Source organism: Peromyscus maniculatus, chromosome 5, assembly GCF_049852395.1.
Source record: "Peromyscus maniculatus bairdii isolate BWxNUB_F1_BW_parent chromosome 5, HU_Pman_BW_mat_3.1, whole genome shotgun sequence".
Classification (NCBI taxonomy): Eukaryota; Metazoa; Chordata; class Mammalia; order Rodentia; family Cricetidae; genus Peromyscus; species Peromyscus maniculatus.
In genome coordinates this window covers 99,387,818-99,407,164 of record NC_134856.1, presented here as the reverse complement: position 1 = coordinate 99,407,164, position 19,347 = coordinate 99,387,818, and the positions used below count along the sequence as shown (strand labels likewise).

Below are 19,347 nucleotides of genomic sequence, written 5' to 3'. Positions count from 1 at the left end.
GCTGTGGAATGAGTAGAATATTTTAGTCACGATGTCTGAAAGGAGGTAAAATCACCCTAAACGGGTTTTATAGAGTGTGCTTAAATGAGGTATACGCCTATATGCACTGGATTGGGATCAAAGAACTAGAAAGTCTGTTGTGAGATTGTGTCTCTTAGAAATGACAGGGAAGTTCCACCCATCATACTTCACCAAAATGGCTGCCTAAACAGGACTTGAATAATGACAGCACCAATAGCTATTCTATTGTGAAAGGGAGAATATTTATATACTTGTTCACTCACACACATATGCAACAATAACAAAGGATGCCATGAATTTGAAGGGGAACAAGGATAATGTACTTGGAAGGGGGTAAAAGGAAGGAACAGAAGGCAGAAATGTTGTAAATATATTTTTAATTTTAAAACCTACAGTTTTAACTCCAGGACAAACACCTGTATGTTGTTGTGGCAAAGGTCAGAGTTTGCAATAATACAGACAACTCTTTCAAGAACAGGTTCTTCTAGAATAGTCTCATGTTTGTTTGTACTTTACCTGGCTGTGGGAAAGGTAAAAAAGAAGGCTGTTTCTCTACAATACTGCTTCTTTTCTATTTAGCTGTCCTGTGGATGTGTTGTTGTTGTTGTTGTTTTGATCTGTAGGAAGGGACTATTTCTTTAACTTCAACCAACTTGTGCATTCATTCTCAGCCTCTTATCTTTGTGCCCTCAGCATATTTTGGACATATCACAAAAATGCATTTGTAAACTCCTTGCGCAGCAAGTGGGTGTGTGAAAGATAGTACTCCTTCAGACACTAACACACCCTCTGACCCAGACAAAGAAAACTCTCCACAAGGATCTGCTGTAAGGGATTTTCCACATGCATTTTATTGTGTTGAAGCTGATGGTGGTGACAAGTTCCACATTAAATAGCTATCCTTCTTTCCTGAAACTTCACATTCTCTCCTCTTTGTAGGGACAGTGATGTAATACTGTTTGCTAGTGTAAACAGAATCATTTAATTACAGGGTATCAGTTTTCCTTTGAATACCATGAAAACTGCATTCTCCTCATTTGGTTGCCATCATAGGCTTTGGTTAGGTAGTGGTTACCTGTGTTGTTGGGGACTGTAGGGTGCACATACTAACACTGTTAGTAGACAGAAGTTTTCGCTGGGGAAATAAGTTTAGTATACTGTTATTAATTTGGTTTAGAAAATAGCTGCAGAGTGTTCAGACAAATAAGATATAGCAGAACACATGGTCTTCATTATTCAATAACTAGCCCTCTGCAAAGGAAACATGGTCTATTTCCCATTTGAGAAGGGGCTTACAAAAACTAGTAAATATGGAAAGAGGGCTACATATGTACTATAATTTTATTGAATAGTTCTCCTCATGTGCTTATACAGCCTTCCCCCAGTCTCTGACACACTCACACAACATGTCCACATAGATGTATTCCCAGCTGGTATTAGCATAATCATTACCACATTATAAACAAGCCTGTGGAAAAATAGCCTAAGAGATTTAGATGGCTTGCTTCATAAATGAAGGAAGGTGGGGGTGGAGAACCAGATATTTTGAGAACAAATTCTTCTTTTTCCTCCCTCTTTAGAAATAATAGCTTAGATCTCAGAATCTCACTTGATTGTGTGGAGCGAGGAGGTGGAGTTGAAGAGTCCTGACAGATTCAGTTTTATTGGATGAAGGCCAGTGAAAGGATTTCCACGGAGCCCCTCTGCTGGAAGAAACCCTCATTTGATGTGGAAGCAAGGCTTTCTTTCTTCCCATTGGAGCCCAAGTAGAAAGAATGCTTTTCTCCTGGCTTACTGTAATTCCTGTTGGTCAAGGTCTCTGGCTCTTCCTCCTTCTCAATTGTACTTTTTCCTGGAGTTGACTAGATGAGAAATCCTGACTTAATGGCTAATTCTGAGTTTACTGCCAAGGCCAGAAATAAAATATGATGTAAAATATGGCCTAACCTGGAAGTTTCAGGACATTAAATACTGTTAGGCCCAGGTTTAGTTGTAAAAAGAACCTAAGATAAAGGAAGGAAAAGAATTTTATGAAAGTAAGAGCTGGTCCTCATGTCCAGGTTGCAAGGGGTCAGACAACATGCTGAAAAGAGATTTAGTGTGTTGGTGCCCCCTCCTTTCCTTCTTTCTTTCTTTCTTTCTTTCTTTCTTTCTTTCTTTCTTTCTTTCTTTCTTTCTTTCTTTCTTTCTTTCTTTCTTTCTTTCTTTTTCTTTCTTTCTTTCTTTCTTTCTTTTTCTTTCTCTCTCTCTCTCCCTCCCTCCCTCCCTCCCTCCCTCCCTCCCTCCCTCCCTCCCTCCCTCCCTCCCTCCCTCCCTTCTTTCTTTCTTTCTTTCTTTCTTTCTTTCTTTCTTTCTTTCTTTCTTTCTTTCTTTCTTTCTTTCTTTCTTTCTTTCTTTCTTACTTGAATTTTTCAGTATTATGGAGGATAAGTATGTGAACCACAGAAGAATCACGGCTTTGTTCTTTTAAGCTTCTGCTTCAGGAAACACCCAGAGAATGGTGTGACTGGGATGAAGATCACATTAGGGGACGCAGGCACATGCAGTCACTGAGGGCTTGATATGATTTCTGTGGCTTGGTGGAATGTTTGTGAGATTGCCTTAATTAATTGCCTTAGTACCAAAATTGTATATAATGTAGATCACATGAATTCTGGCATTTAAGACATTAATCTTCAAGTACACTATTCAAATGTCTCAACTTTGACAATGATCCCATTGGGCCAATGTGGAATAAATTTAACAAGGCTTTTCCCAGGCTAGCTCAGACCCAGATATGGATCAGCATTCTGAGCAGTAGAGGCATAGTAAGGGCTGTTTGGCCAGTGGAACCTCATTCTAACCCATGTACAATGTCCTTAAATTGCATCAACTGCTGTGAAGTTATGTAATTTTCATCATAAATAAATTACCTGATATGAAATGTGCTATTCTCATAAATTGGCTTTTTCCATGATTAAGAAAGAGAATTGAATTAAACATGTCTGTTTCAAAGTAATGTGCCTATTTTTCCGTTATATGTTTGCAAAGTTAATAAAGTAATTGATATTGTGAAGACTTTGCCAAAAGGCAGGGCATTTCCAGGCTTCACAATTAAACCAAGATGTCCAAAACAGCTTGCTTAATGTATTATTTATTGAGTACTGATGGAATTTCTGTTGTAGTATACAACAACAAAGCCAGGGCAAGGGATTCACAGTTTGGATAAGAGCCTCTAAATATTGTTTCATATCAAGAGTGGAATTTTGAATTTACAGAACAGATAAAGAATCCTAGAGATTTATGATCTAACAAAGTCAGGGAGAAGGAATGAGAGATTTAGAGAAGGAAGTCACTGACATACCCCAGGACATAGCAACCCATCTTGAATTAGAACTCAGGTCACTTGGTTTTCTGAACACCACAATCTGCTCTTTCCCAAGCATCTGTGACAGGTTGCCAGTTGGCATTCTTGTCCACATTCTGCAGCATCTTTCTGCCCCCATCTTTAGCTCTGGCCTTTCCACTGTAGCCTTCACTGAGTGCAATATAAGACTAGTGACATTTAAATGTAACATTGATCATTAATTTCGTCTGTATAGTTCTTCAGAGAAACAATATCAAATCTATGTATTGTGATATTTATCTTTAATTCTAAGTATTGAATCAGATGGTTATGGAGGCTGAGAAATCTCTGGATCTTCAGCTGCCTAGCTGGAAAGCCAGGTGAGTTGGCACTGTAGCTCTAGTGTAAAGGCAGAAAGCTAATAGTTCAGCCCAAGTGGACAGGAAAGCACTCACTCAGCGCTTTGTTTCCACTTAGGTTTCCAGTTGGTTTGATGCAGTTCAATATCATTATGGCAGACAATGTTATATACTCTGTTTTGATGTTAATATCATCCAATATCACCATTGTGAATGTATCCATGTTCATCCTAAAATTCTAACCATAGAAATAAGCAAAAGAAGAAAACAAAATATTTTCCTTAATTAGAATTGACCTCATGATAGTAATATGTTTATGTAATTTAGATAAGTGATCTGTACTGGCTGACAGGATTATTTCTATAGTTATGTGTATGGAACATCATGTACATAATTGATTATTCTTTTAGAGCAATTAACCTCATAGGAGCTTTATTTTCCTTATCACTACAACTCTTAACAATTTTGCCTATTTTTTTTAGTTATAACTATTGCCATATTTTTTCCAAATATTCTGTTTGGAAATAGGGTCTCAAAATCTGTCTTTTCAATTGCTAGGATTACAGGCATGTACTGCCATATCTAGTGATATTTTTGCAATATTCAAACACAAACATTCTACTTATAGATGCCAGTTTTACATCATCTGATTTTTTTAAGTGTTACTTTTAGTCCTCAAATAAGCTACTCATTTTTCCATCTTCTTTCATGTTTGTGTTTTTCAGAGAGTTTGGGATTCACAGAAAATTGAAAAAAAAAAAAAAGGCTCTGAGTTTATCATGTTTACCCTGTACCCACACATGTACTTCTCTGTTATCAGCAGCTCCATTACAATGGTGCATGTGTTGAGATCAGTGAGCCTAAATTGACACATCTCTGCATCCAAAGCCAATAGTTCTTAGTAGCATTCATTTTTTTGTGTGTTGTGGATTCCATAGATTTTGACTAATTCATAATGACATGTGTCTACCATTGCAGTTTTATATAAAACAGTTTTACCCTTCTAAAATGTTTAGTATTCTACCTATTTATCCTTTCTTCACTTGAGCCGCTCCCCATCTTGTATTTTCTCTCTGTTTCTTGAAGGAAAAAAATAGATTTTTAAAATTTTTGTGTCTAATTATGAGAAAATATGAGAAAATTGATCCAAGTTCTCACTAAAACTTACTGCAGGTTGCTAGAATATTTTCATTGCAATAGACTAAAACCAAAATCACCATGAAGTTTTGAAAAATTGCTTATAAGACAATTTGCATGAGTAGAAGTTATCAGCATTTCTAACAACTGATATACATTGTCAGACACTCCATGTTCAATTATTATGTTATTATTATAGATTATTGCAGCTGTCATATTTGAATAATTCATTGAAATACAAATGATACTGTATCTTCATGTAAACAGTCTACAATATAGGTCAGGTCAAATTATTTTGGCTTTGAAATCCTTGTGTACTTATTTATGTATGATATTCTGGGAGGAAACTGTTTCATTTAAGTGATAACATGGATATGGCATTTGGAATATGACATTGGGTGTTATTTTTTAATTTGGACTTTTTCTTTATATTACTTGATCTGATGATCTGGACTATTTTGTAAGATTGACAAATAAGTTATGAATAAACTATATTAAAAATAGGATTCCTGTGGTAAGAATAAACATTACCAAGACTTAGAATGATGACTAAATTTAATTTGAATATGAAATTAGAATAAGCATTTCAAAAATGCAAGCATTTGTTTGAAACCCTTTCTAGGAGGACACAAGAGGCTAAAATACGTATGATCCTGCTCAGGCTGTTAGCCAGGTTTTCGCACAATTCTTTATTCTTCAGAACCTGTTGAGCATCTTTAGATGTTGTTGTAGGGTTCAAAAGTCGTATTACAGCCCCTTTCTTTCTTCATTCTTTTTCTTATCTTGTTTTTTTCTGGCCCGTGTGGAAGTGTGCCCACGCCTCCATCAGTCTGAGGCCCGTGTTATCCTGTGTCCCCTCATTACTTCTCAGGCCTCTGTACTCAGGATGGGAATGCTCTTTGCCTACCAGCTTCTCTTTGGAACATTTGTATTTTTATTAAATCCTTAGTAAGAATTTCAGTTTTGGGTTAAAATTCTGCTTTTCATATAAAAGAGTTAATTGCATTTTTGTTGACAATAAAGTTTTATTTATCTTCATTTGGGATAGTCTGTTTCTTTGGAGGGAGAGAACTGACTTCCTGCTGAATACTACCAGGAACAATGTTGTTTTTATGAACATTTTCAACCTGCACCCACATACAACTGGAAAACATCTTTAAGAAGTGGTTTAGTTAAATCACAAAAAAGTATACAATCTAAAATAGAAAGAGAAATAAATATATGTTGTGTTTGGTCATAATAAACATGGACAGTTCAGGCTGATTCACTCATTTTGTGAACTCCACTGGACACCATATGACTTGGTTCTGGTGGTAGGAGGATGCCATAATTTAGCCTAGTTCAAAAGTGACTTTATAGTTAGACAAACAGAAATGTGATGACTGGCCTGATTTTATTTTTATGAAACTGTCACTGTGATTGGTAAAAGTGTCATCATGCTGTGATTTTATGGGAGGGGAGACAGAGAGAGAGGGAGAGAGGGAGAGAGGGAGAGAGGGAGAGAGGGAGAGAGGGAGAGAGGGAGAGAGGGAGGGAGGGAGAGAGAGAGAGAGAGAGAGAGAGAGAGAGAGAGAGAGAGAGAGAGAAAGAGAGAGAGAGAGAGAGAGAGAGAGAGAGAGAGAGAGGAGAGAGAAAGAATGTAGATTGTAGGTTTGTAGGTTTGAGGTCATGATGCTCAGTTAGCCAGCCCAGTGCAACAGAGATCATGAAATAAATGAACAAGGATCATAATTATACCAAACTTGCAAGCTGAGAGAGGCCCTGCTCAGCTCAATGACAGAGCCTTTCAGAGTCGTCAAATGTGAGCTCCACCATGCTGGTGAACTTTCTCTAACTTTATGGATCCAGATTTTCTAGAGAACAAAAGAATCTATGGGGTGCTGGAGAATTTTTCTTGAGAGGTCATAGGCTGATACTCCCCAAGTCCTATGACACTTTCCCTTAACAGTGTGACAGAAAAACAGTAACATCTGTTTCTGTGTGACTATGGTGTGAACACATCGAGAAGGACAGGTCGTGGATTAGTGTGCCGTGACTTGGGAGGAATGTCATATGGAGAGAATTCCACTTTGTGGTTCTGAAGTCAGGATAAAGAGGAAGTGCTTTTATGATGGTGGCATAAGAGGCCCCTCTGCCCTTGATACCTCTTTCTTTTTCTAATTTGTAACCATTTCCTGTCTGGCGTTTATGTTGCATGCTGTTTTCATCAGTTACCCAATGCTTACACCAGTTAATGGCCTGACTGAACTCAGTGAGCCTGCAGCGAGGTCTCTGCACCTGGGCTTTCCCTGCAATAGATCACACAGGGCCTGCTGATGGCCTGGGAGGCCAGCTGGAACAGCTCAGCCCCATGCTCATCTGTCATGATTACCTTGCTTTGGGGGCCTGTGTAGCTTGCTCCACTTGCTTCCTTTTTCATCGTGACTAAGATCAAAGTGCAAGAAGGATACAGAAATGATAACCTAGAACTTTGCCCAAACAGGAGCTATGATCTGGGCAACATCTTCCATCACACTTTCCCCAAAGGCACGGAAGGAAGGGGCAAATTATGTTTAAGTATAGTTTTCCTTGCACAGCCTCTTCTTAACTAACTCCCCTCCGATTTGTTTCCTGAACCCATCATAGTTGTATTAATCAATTGGTCCAGGGATTTGAGATTTCCTGGCCTAATCACAGGATTTGGGAATACTGATTTCTGTTTATGTGAAGCTGTGGTTGTGATTGCTGACTTTGTACCTAACTGACCTCACATCTTTCAATCAGTAAGAATGGTTTGAGATGGTTTTAGCCATTCTGAAAGTAGGACAGCGTTGTCTTAGAAACACCTTTAATTGTTGGTGTGTCCACTTCAGAAATCTTCTGTGGTGAGTGCGAGTGCCACACAGCATCTGGCTGCTGCTTTGTCCCAGCTTTTAGTGTGTGGATAATTTTAAAGTCTTGTTCTAAGGGTATTAATACATTTGCTCTTGTACCTAAAAAGTAAATTTGTCTAGGTTTATTGTACTTATCAGTATCAATTCTTCCATTAAAATGCCTCCTCTTTCCTTCTTCATGTTTTTGTCAACCCTATCTCTAGGTTTTCTCTTGTATGTTCTGCTATGACCAAGGGTCAAGTCTTGCTCATGGGCCCTGGAGCAGCCTAGGGGGCCTGTGTTGATGTCTGTGGCTTCTGTCATCACTGAAGGCTGTGCAGGGGCATGTAATCTGGGCTGCCACCTGGGGACCATGTTGGTGTTCAAGGCCTGTGCTGCTGTAGGGACTATGCCAATCAGGGTGGCCTGTACAGCCACTTGAGGCCATGGTGACAACCTTGCCTGGGTTGCTGCTGAGGGCCACATCTGAGTCTGTGGTCCTGCCTCACCAGGGATCTGTGTTGATGTCCCTGGCCCACATTTCTACCAGGGCCCACGTGGATGCCCAGAGTCTGGGCCACAACCTATGACCATGAGCCATGTCCCAAGGCTGTGTGGCTGGTGCTGCCAGGCTGATTTGGGTGTCCAAGACTTTCAGAGTATCATTTAGATCAGGGAGAGCCATGTCTGGATCCATGATCCTGCCACATCCAGGGTCTGTGTTGATGTCTGTGGCTCCTGAGACCATTGAAGATCATGCCCATGCGGAGGATCTAGGCTGCCACCTGGGGCCATGATGGTGTTCAAGGGCCATGCTGCTGTGGGGGCCATTCTGGTCCAGATGGTGACATCTGGACTCAGGCTGCTGCTTAGGACCATGTCTGGGTCCATGGTCCCAAGCCACAGTCAGGGTCTGTTTTGATGTCCAAGATCCATCTGGGTCCGTAGTCTTGTTGCAGCTGGAGTCTGTGGTGATGTCCATGCCCATGTTAGCATGGCAGTCATTGGAACTATGCTGTGCTGAGCCAGCCCTGCCCTTCACTGGCCTTGGGATCCCTGTTGTTTCCCATTGCTGAATACTGTAACAAACCAACTGGCTCTACCCCTCAGGGTAGAACTTGCCCCTGCACTCAGGAAAGATGGCCCCACCCCTCACCATAGGTGTGCACCTCACCTGGGAATCACACTAGAGCTAACCCTGTGGTTGGGGATACAGGTGAGCTGACCCTGAGGGTATGAGAGCAGGAGAGCTGACCCTACCCCCTTGGCATGGGTGAGGGAAAGATGCCTGCCCCCCTCATCCATTACCACCTGCATCAGGTAAGAGCTGGCCCTGGGATCACAAGAGTGAGAGAGCTAGCCCTGACACTCACCAGCTGCAACACACAGGAGAGCAGGCCCTGCAAATTGCCTGGGCAGCATACTAGCACTGACCGCTGACCCTGTTGTCAGTTCACAGGTCAGTCAGCCTTGAGGGTGTGAGAGCAAGAAAGCTAACCTTACCCACCCTTCTGTTCCCCCTGCAGCAACTAGGAGAGAGGACCCTGCACTTTGCCTGGGCAAAATAGTAGAGCTGGCCTTGGTGGATATGAGTAAGGGGGACCTGGGTCTTAGGACTTGAAAGCAGCAGAACTGGTCCTACTCCTTGCTGTAAGCCTCTTTGGGTGAGCTAGCTCAGGCAGTGCTGAAGAGCTCATCCAAGTAGTGATGATGAGGGAAGGCTAGCAAGCTGACCAACCCAGCTACCACCCAGGCCCAGAACCAGGGCTATGAGTTATTCCACCCCAATATCTACTTCATCTATGAACTGTTGGAGCATATGAATGGGCCAGATCTACAGATCCAAAACAGCAGGATCTCCATTACACAGGACAACAACAGGATATCCAAGAGGAGCCCCAGTAAAAACCCATTATTGGTGGTGTGTGGTGATATATTATATACCCCATTAAAGTGTGCCTGGGGATCAGAGGACAGAGCCAGCCACTAAACTAGACATAGAGGTCAGGCAGTAGTGGCACACACCTTTAATCCTATCACTTGGGAGGCAGAGATCCTTCTGGATCTCAGAGTTCAAGGCCACACTGGGCTACATGAGAGAAACAGAACCAGGCAGTGGTGACACACACCTTTAATCCCAGGAAGTAATGTGGCAGGACACAGAAAGGTATATAAGGTGTGAGGAAACAGGAACTCTCTCTCTCTTGAGGCTGAGGATTTCATAGAGGTAAGCTATTGATGGGCTGTTCTGCTTTTCTGATCTTTCAGCTTTCAGGCCAATATCTGGCTCTGGGTTTTTATTATAAGACCTTTTAAGATTCATGTTACAGTGGTGTAGCAGAAACCAGAGGCCTCCAGCCAGACCCATGAGTTATAGCAATGAACACTTACAAGTAAAGATGAACAGATTAAAAAAAAAAAAAAACTGTGTGACTCAACAGGCCACACCACGGCTTCCATGATAAGATTTTTATTTTATTTTTTATTTTTGTTTGGACTTTTTTTTTAAATTTGGTCTTGTTTTTGAGGGGAGGTTTCGAGGGCAGAGGGCAGATTCTAGGGGACAGGGAGATAAGTGGGATCAGAATGCATGATGTGAAATCCAGAAAGACTCAAGGAAAGGAGAGAGAGAGAGAGAGAGAGAGAGAGAGAGAGAGAGAGAGAGAGAGAGAGAGAGAGAGAGAGAAAGAACCACTGTGCAAACAAACATGAATAAGAGAACAAGTAGATTACTAGCCAGTTCTGTAGGTCTTCTCAGAATTTGCACCCCATGAGTACAGCGAGTCCTGTTTAATTATTGACACTGTAAAGCAGTGTAAGCTCAGGATGTTCATCAGCATTCCTGCTCATAGTTCTCTGAAAAGCTGTCCAGATGGGTGGACTTGGTTTAGGCTCATAGGCACAGTGGTCTGCAGCCAGATACTCCATCTTATGTGTCATATCTCTGTAGGATAGAATTGTGCCCCTAGGAGAAACTCTTAAAAAGCCCACAACTCTAATTTAGACTTGGCAGTGACTGTATGTGGTGTTCAAATGTTTTAGTTAAGCAGCAAATAATACTTTAAAAGGTGTAATGTTAGTCCTTTGGTTCTCTGTGTCTCTAGTAGGAAAACATGATTCTATATATTCCATTTGGTAGTCATCCATTGACTAAGCTGTCCTTCCCATCCCACAGTCTCAGAGCTTTCTCATTTTCATTGTAAACAATGAATGAAATGAAAGAAGGAAAGGTTGGTGTGGCTTTGTAGTGTCATTGACTAATAGGACTAATCTCTGTGACGTTTACTTCTGCATCATGTATTTTCTGTAGTTTTACATCTTTATCTTAAACAGTGATTGCTTCTTATCTGAGAAATCCAGTACTGTGGGTTTCTGGGACAGAAGGCTTCTTCATCCAAGTTTTGTTTGCCTTAAGTTCCACCAGAAGAAACATGGTAGGAACTGAAGTAAATTCCATTTCACATTTCCCCCAAATTGTACCCAGTCTCATACTTATTTGAAAGAAAACTATTCTGCATGCTTTCTGGAATAAAACAAGACACAGATAAAACTATAACACATTTAACTAATATAGAATGTTTTGGACCCTGGATGGTCTTATTCTACCTTTGCTGCTTAGGCTAGTTCTGTTGTTGATTTAGGGTTCTCAGTTGGAAAATAATTAAGAATTTACAGTTATATTATTTCAAATAGCTTGATGTCAGGAGTTACTCTCTTACTTTTCCCCAGTCTATGGGATGAATCTAGAGTCCTGCACATACTCAGCAACCTCCTACCACTGATTTGTGTCCTAGCACTTTCTCTAATTTTTTAAAGCTCTCCCTATGTTTTCTAAGTTGACCTTGAAGTCACTCTATACCTCAATGGGCCTTGAGCTTGCAATCCTTCTTCAGATTCTCAAGTGTCTGGGATTATAGACCTGTGTCACCAGGCCTGCTGGAGCTCTATTCTAGGGAGTGGAGTCAATCTTGATGAGTTGAGTGGCTTTAAGCACACAGAAAGGCTGACAATGTGAAAAGTTTAATCAATTCTCACTAACTAGAACATGTGAAGAATGAGTCACATATGTACATGCATAGCACACATATGTATGAATACATGATGTGTAGATTGCCCCCTTCATTATTGGTTTGAGGTTTTTGCAGATAATGGCATGGCAATGAAAGATAATACAGGAATAGCCACGAGTCAACAGGCAGAATTGAGAGTTCATTGAATCCCATATGAAGCTGGAATTTTGATGGTTATTTATTCTTATCGTACAATGCAGAGAATCAGTCTATCAATTTACAGAACCCAAGCATACTCTTTGCATGAGCACAGGATTCCTGCAAAGTCTCTTAGCAGACATGTATCTTAGGCTAAGTAGAAACCTAACACTCTGAGGATCTTCAGTTCCCAAGGAGTGATGGATTGTACCAGCAGATACAAATTAGTTATTTCCAATCAGTTGTGCAAAACTCTATGTTCAACTGTGTATTCAAAATCCAAAATATACCTTTGTTTATTTACCTCCACTGAAAACACTGCACAGTGAAAATTTGTTGATGTTCAGCAAATCCCCGCTGAGAAATTACTAGAACTAACATGACTGGGAATATTTGTTTTCAAATGGATTCTTAAATTGACCTTGATAGTTTTCAGTGTTTCTTAATTAGTGTTTGCAAATCTGCTGATTTTGTGAAGAATCTGTTTCTTGCTGTATTAGAGTGTAGCATCACAACAAAATTAGCATTCCATATGTTGTTCTGCTAAACATTCTTGGTAGCTTTCTTGAAAATCCCTTGGGAAATGTTGTGAAATTTGTTGAAACAAATATGCAATGCTTGAAAATAAATGGTGATTATTGCCACATTGTTCTTTCTTTAAAACACTGTTCCTGGACTGAGGAGGAATGGTACTGCTAAACACATATAGTCTAAAAGTTACTACATGTGGGCAGATCTTTTACCTAGATTAGTGAAAATTACTTCTTACAAAATTCAAATAAAGCTGTGATGCCATGAGGAGTGTGTTCCTGGGACCAAAGACTGGATGGTGAAGAGCAAATAAACGCTCTCACTTGTACTTGCATCTCTTTATGGAAGGTGAAAGCCTGGCTCAGGTTCCCTAAAATATCCTTTAGAACTCATGATACAGGGGGTAGGAGAGATGGGTCAGCAGTTAAGAGCACTGCCTGTTCTTCCAGAGCACCCAGGTTCTGTTCCCAGCACCCACGTGGCAGTTAATAACCATCTATAACTCCAGTCCTAGGGAATCCAGTGGCCTCTTTTGGATTCTGTGGGCACCAGGTATGTATATGGTACACAGACATACATACAGGAAAATAACTTATACAAATCAAATAAAACAATAGAATCTCAATAGAAACCAAGGGTTCTATCTTATACTCCACTAGTAGCAATATTCATGTTAGATACTTTTTGAAACTAAGATGTTGAGATGTGGAAAAAGTTATTCCATCTCCATCTTTATTTCAGATTTCAGATTTAGTTTAAAAAGATATTAACTATCTCTATACGCTGAACATTAGGCTAAGTGCTCAAGGTTCCTAATAGGAATAAGGCAGACATAGTGGCTTCAGCAGCTCTTCTTTGAGGTGTTATAGACAGGCAGAGGTGAAACTGCAAGCTGGAGAGCAGGGCTTGGGCTGACATCACAGGTGGAGATTCTCAAGCTATTTTGTAGGGGATGTCATATACCAGGTACACAAAGCAGGGAGGGGATTCTAGGTTGAGCTACTGTCCATTTAAAGCATTGATATAAAAGAGGCTGGAGGATATTGGTGTGATGGCTGAAGTAGGATTTCAAGATAGGCTATATGTTGGTGGTAGGGGGAGGTGTTTGGCAAGGTGAGCAGATATGATATGATGAGAATTTCAAGTCTATTTTGTAAAATATAGAGAGACTTTGAAGCATTTTAAGAAAGAACTTAAATCAATTGGCATGAAAAGGTGGGGAGCTGAACATATAGTTATTGCTTAAGAAGCTACCATAACAGTCTGGGAGACAGTGGTGAGGGCCTGAACTTAATCATAACAGTGGCAATTAAAAGGGTCTTAGACTGGACCAGTACTGTGTTTTTAAAAAAAACAAACAATTTTAATCTAAGAATGAGGAGTCAGACAAGAGATTCAGTGAATATGGAGTCTGGGACTGGTACACTTAGGTGCATGATGCCAACACTGCCCATTGGTAAGGATTATAACAGAGGCTGGAGGAGAATACAAGAGTTCTACTGTGCAGGTGTCCAAATTGAAGTTATCCTTGGACAAGCTAGAAGTCTTTCTTCCTCAGCTCTGATATCTGAAGTAGTTTCTATTCCTGTCTGGTAGCTTAGAGTCTAACCAAGTAAGTGAGATTTAATTCTAGTCCCCTAGTGGCAGGTGACTAGCCCTGTATGTACCACCGAAGGAAGGAAGCACATTGTGTGATATTTTGTTTGTATTCTGACAAATAAAGCTTGCCTGGAGATCAGAGGGCAGAGCTGGCCACTAGTTAACCATAGAGGCCCAACAGTAGTGGCACACACCTGCAATCCAAGCACTTGGGAGAACCATGCCTTTGATCCCAGAACATGGGAGGCCCACACCTTTAATCCCAGCACTAGGGAGGTGGAGACAGGATCTGGCCCCCATTCAGTCTGAGGATTTGTAGAGACAGGATCCCCACACATTCATTCTGAGATTTTTGAAGAGGTAATAAGTGGCTGGCTACTCTGCTTCTCTGATCTTTCAGCTTTCACCCTCAATATCTGACTCCAGGTTTTTATTGTTAAGACTAATTAGGATTGCGCTTCAGCTTTCTAGTTGTCTTGTTTCTCATGAGCACTGTTGGATACCCATACACATCCCTTTAGTTTTCTATTTCCAGGAATTCTGCATGCTTTCCTATATACTCTGACTTTTGAGGTTTATTTACTATTTGCTATTTATTAATTTGTTTAGGTATTTTTATCTTGCCTCCTTTTTAGTAGCTACCTCTTCCTCCCTTGCTTTGCCAGAGGTGAAGTTGCTTATATTTTCTTGTCTTTCCTCAGAAGACCTTGCCAAGTATTTAGAATTTAGTCCATGTACTAGCTTGATCCATTCGATCTGCTCGAAAAAGTCATTATTTGCTGGCATGAGAGCTGGTGTGGATTTCTATACTGTAAGCAGAGGAAGTTTTCCCCTCTATAGAGTGAAATGTGATGGATAAAGAACAATTATTTTAGAACATGCTTTGAAAAACAGTGTTGTGCCAAAAAGTGGAACAAATAAAAAGTGATCCCTGAGGGCTGCTAAGGAAACAATATGGAGGTATTGGTCCTAAAAGCTTCACAGTAGGAAGCCTCAGTCAGAATTTGTTTTCATATTCACTGCTCTTGTTTCTTCACAGAACCTTGAATATGACCTCTTTCAACTAAGGCAAAAGGCCAAACAAACAAAGCTGTACTGCACCTGTAAGCATCCCTAATACAATATGAAGACACTGATTAGAAACTTAAAATACAGATCCATCATCCAAAAATTCAAAATCTGAAAAGTTATAAAATCTGAAACATTCTGAATACTAACATAACACAATACCTGGAAAATTGCACATCATGAAACTTTGCTTCATACACAAAGTTATTAGAAATATTTCCCAGAATTATCTTCATGCTAGAGTGTAAGGTGTATATGGAACAAATATCAAGTCAATGTTTAGATTTTGGTTCTATTCCCAAGATATATTATGTATCTGTAAATATTCTGAACTCCCAAATCGGAAACACTTCTAAGTCCAAACATGTCATATAAGGGACACTCAACCGGTTTGGCTAAGGAACTAACCAAGCTCTGATACAGGTAGAGGAGCAGATGGACAGACACAGGTAACATTGTTCTGCATGTTACATGGGAGGTGGTGGTTTTATTTTTATGGGGGAATGTAGTTATTTAATAAACATTGTAAGATGCTAATCATACACTTAGTAAATATCTTAGGCTTTGTCAGCCCCACAATCTCTGCCTGAATCATTCTGTTGCAACTTTGCTAGTGTAAAGTGAAACCAGCCACAGGCAATACAATTACAAATGAATGAGATATACTTCAATACAACTTCATTTACAAAAAACTGGGAGCCAACCAGGCTTGTAAATCCTAGCTATGCTGGAGGCAGAACCAGGAGGAATCAAGTTCAATGGGAGCCTGGGCAACTTAGGGAGACCCTAGCCCAAAGTAAAAAGTAAAAAAGCCTTGGGGATATAGCTCCAGTGGAGAGCATTTGTATAGAATGTGTAAGGCACTAGATTTAAATCCCGAGTACCTCAACCAAGCAGAGCAAGGCAGCAGCTGTGTTTGATCCTGAACTGGATGGAGAGATGCAGAAAGGAAGGCCAAATGAACCATCCATTGTGGTCACATGGAAATCTATGCTGCAGACTTTGTAAAGCACACTATTGAACATAGGCCTAAGCTAATGTGATTAATGGAAATATTTGTCTCAGAGATATTAATCTTATTTTGTACAATCAATGACCCCCAAATGTTCAAGGCAGGGCATTGAGCACATAGACAGTATGGATGAATATGAGTACTTAAAGGAGGAAAAAATGAAACATACCAAAATGATAATAATGTTTATCTCTGGGTTTTGAATTGTAAAGTGATTTTTCTTTTTTGTTAAAGATATTCGTAGTCTTAAACAATGAGTTTGTATAACTTCTGTGATTAAAGAAATGTTATTTTGCCATAAAAGAATGTGTATTTAAGGCAAGGGAAAGAAGTATACTTGAAATTGTTCTATATAAAAATTAAATTCAGTTTATTCTTGCCTTGCTTATGTCATGATTCATAACCTCAATTTCCTTTCCTAATGGAGGTATGCCCATCCTTTAGACAACCATTTATTATTTTGAAAATTGAGATAATTATATAATATAGAAAATGCTTACTGTTACTCAGCCCTAGGTTAATAGTACTTGTAAATATATTCCTAAAAATAGGTTGAACCTAACTGCTTGTACCTACTATTGGAAGGAAAGGCTAATTTTCCTCCCTGCTAGTGAACTGAGCACTTGAACAAGCATACTTATTATTTTGGAGCAGCCTTTTGTATGTTAAGAATGAGGATAATTTTCCATCCCCCAATAGTTCTAGTGTATTCTGCTCTGGCTACAAAGCACCCGCTATGTTCTTGTATAAGTAGTTCCAGTTCTATTTTCCTGTACCCCAAGAAGAATGGTAATCCAGGGCTCATAGATAAAACCTTCTGCTAGAAAAATTATATTCTAAAGAAGTGGACTGGATACCAGAAGTATGTGGCAGATAGGAAAAGATAGCTTTCCTGGGCTAACTTTTGGATAGTTAGAGAAATAAGCAAAACTAGGCTGGAGAGGCGGCTCCATGGGTAAAGTGTTTGTGGTTTAAGTGTGAGGAACAAAGTTCAAACTTGACCATGTAAAAGCCATGGATGGTAGCATGTATCTGTAACCTCAGTGTTCATATAGTAAGATGAGAGGCTGAGACAGGAAAACCCCAAAGTCTAATGGGCCAGCAACCCTGGTGTTCAGAATGCTGAACAAGAAGATTCTGTCTCAAACAAGGTGGAATGCAGGGACCAGCAACTAGGATCGTCCTCTGATCATCTCACAAACACTAGTACATGCATAGTTCCACACATATGCATGTATGCATGTGCACATTGTACACACACCATACACATCATATAACAACACACACACCAAAATTAAAAAGTAGAACTTACCATTATTGTCTTCCCCTTTTAATGACATTCTTTCAAACTTTTAAATTTTCTTCCAATAATATCCTAATACACAATTCTTGACTCCCAGGTTTTTCTTCTTTAAGACACAACTTCACTAAGTAGTTCAACCTGACCATTAACTTGCTGTAATCTTCCTGCCTAAGCATCTTGAGTGCTGAGATTACAGGCAAGTGCCACTATACCTAACTTGGGAACATAACTTTGACTAGAGTATCAAAGTCTAATAATATAGATAACTTTTTGCAGACATGGACCATATATATTCACTATTAATCTATTAGTCATCTATCCTTTTAAGTATTCACTAAACCTTTATTGATTAGCTATTGCATACTGAGTACTGTTATGGAATATTAGTTTAAGATGTGTTACATTTGTTTATGCTGCAAAGATATGTTGCATTCTTTTATATTGCATTTGTTTAACTCTGTAAAGCTGCATTACTTTGCCTGCCTAAAACACTTGATTGGTCTAATAAAGAGCTGCCAATTGCTAGGCTGGAGAGAGAAATAGGCAGGGATGGCATGCAGAAAAAATAAATAGGAGGAGAAATCTAGAGAGAAGAAGAGCTAGGAGCAAGAAAAAGAGAAGAGGAGGACGCCAGGGGCCAGCCACACAACCATACAACCAGCTATGGAGTAAGAAGGGAAGAAAGATATATAGAATAAAGAAAGGCAAAAAAGCCCAGAGGCAAAATGTAATTAAAGAGAAACAGTATAATTTAAGTTAGAAAAGCTGGCTAGAAACAAGCCAAGCTAAGGCCAGGAATTCATAAGTGAGAATAATCTCTCTCTATTTATTTATTTGGGAGCTGGGTGGCGGGCCCCCAAAGATAAAAAAAAAATTGCAGAGTACTGTTTGAAGTTTTGTGCTAAGGATTTCATGGTTATACTTTAGCTAGAAATCCTATTCATTTGATTTGCCCTAGCCCCTCTTGTGCTTACATTTTCCAATGACTTCCATCAGAATCCAGAATTCTGCACTAATCTGGCCCTAGTTATCCTTCTTACCTACCTCTTTGTGACTTTCTCACAATGCTTCAAGTCCCTTGGCATTTTTAAGTACACTAAGCAAGCTCATACCTGGGTGTTCTTATATTCCTTGTGCCATCTGTATGTCTAGTCTTTCTATAGCTATTCATGGGCCTTACTCTGATTTTATTCATGACTCTACTCAAATGTCACCTCACCAGAAAGACTTTCTCTGACAACTCTATTTAAATGCTGGTTCTTAGATATTCTCAGCCCTTGTTTCTTACTTCATTTTCTCCATTTGGAACTCAGTATCAATAGTGTACATATATAAGTGAGTTATATTGCTCATATGTGTGTCTAGCATATAGAATAGAGTTTAATCATAATGTGCATTTTCAAATATATTTGTATATTTGTGAATGATTCTGCTTTACTTCTACAATACAGTCTTCTAAATCTTTGGTAAATGTCCTTACTTAACACTTGAAGTAAACAAGAATGAAAACCATCACTAAACATTACTGGGTAGGTTCAACCATAATGCCCAGTTACTTAGCAAAGATACAATTAATACTAAATTTGAGAGTTTCCTTCTTTGATTCTTGTTTTCAGGACATTTGGCCGTTGTGACATTGGTTTTGTTTCTGCTGTTATTTTTACATGGTGTTAATGTGTTCCTGACATATTTCAGAGACCAGGCTTGTCATTTACTTTGAGGGGTCCCATGAATTTCTCTCTTACACGTTTGAAATGAAATTTCAGAATTGAATCAAATTTACTGTTTCAATCAAAATGGATTTGAATTACAGATGTCTGATCCTTTAAAAACAGATCTAAAAAAAGAAAGCTCCCATCAACTTAATTTCTTGTCTCTTACAAACAAGAACCAAAAACTTTCTATAAGACCTTTATTGTGCTAAAATAGTAC

General features: G+C 39.5%; 1 protein-coding gene across 13 annotated transcripts in view; it reads left to right on the top strand.

Annotated features, from left to right (window-relative positions):
- Positions 1 to 19,347, top strand: part of Sugct (succinyl-CoA:glutarate-CoA transferase) — a 727,080-nt gene that overhangs the window by 395,094 nt on the left and 312,639 nt on the right. The window contains exon 13 of one of the 13 annotated variants that reach the window (XM_042278247.2): positions 1,602 to 1,623. The exons of the other annotated variants lie outside the window; for them this stretch is intronic. Coding sequence (XP_042134181.1) covers positions 1,602 to 1,607 — 6 coding nt within the window. The 3' untranslated portion in view covers positions 1,608 to 1,623. Of the gene's footprint in view, positions 1 to 1,601; positions 1,624 to 19,347 lie in introns of those variants that run through there. 13 annotated transcript variants of the gene reach the window in all.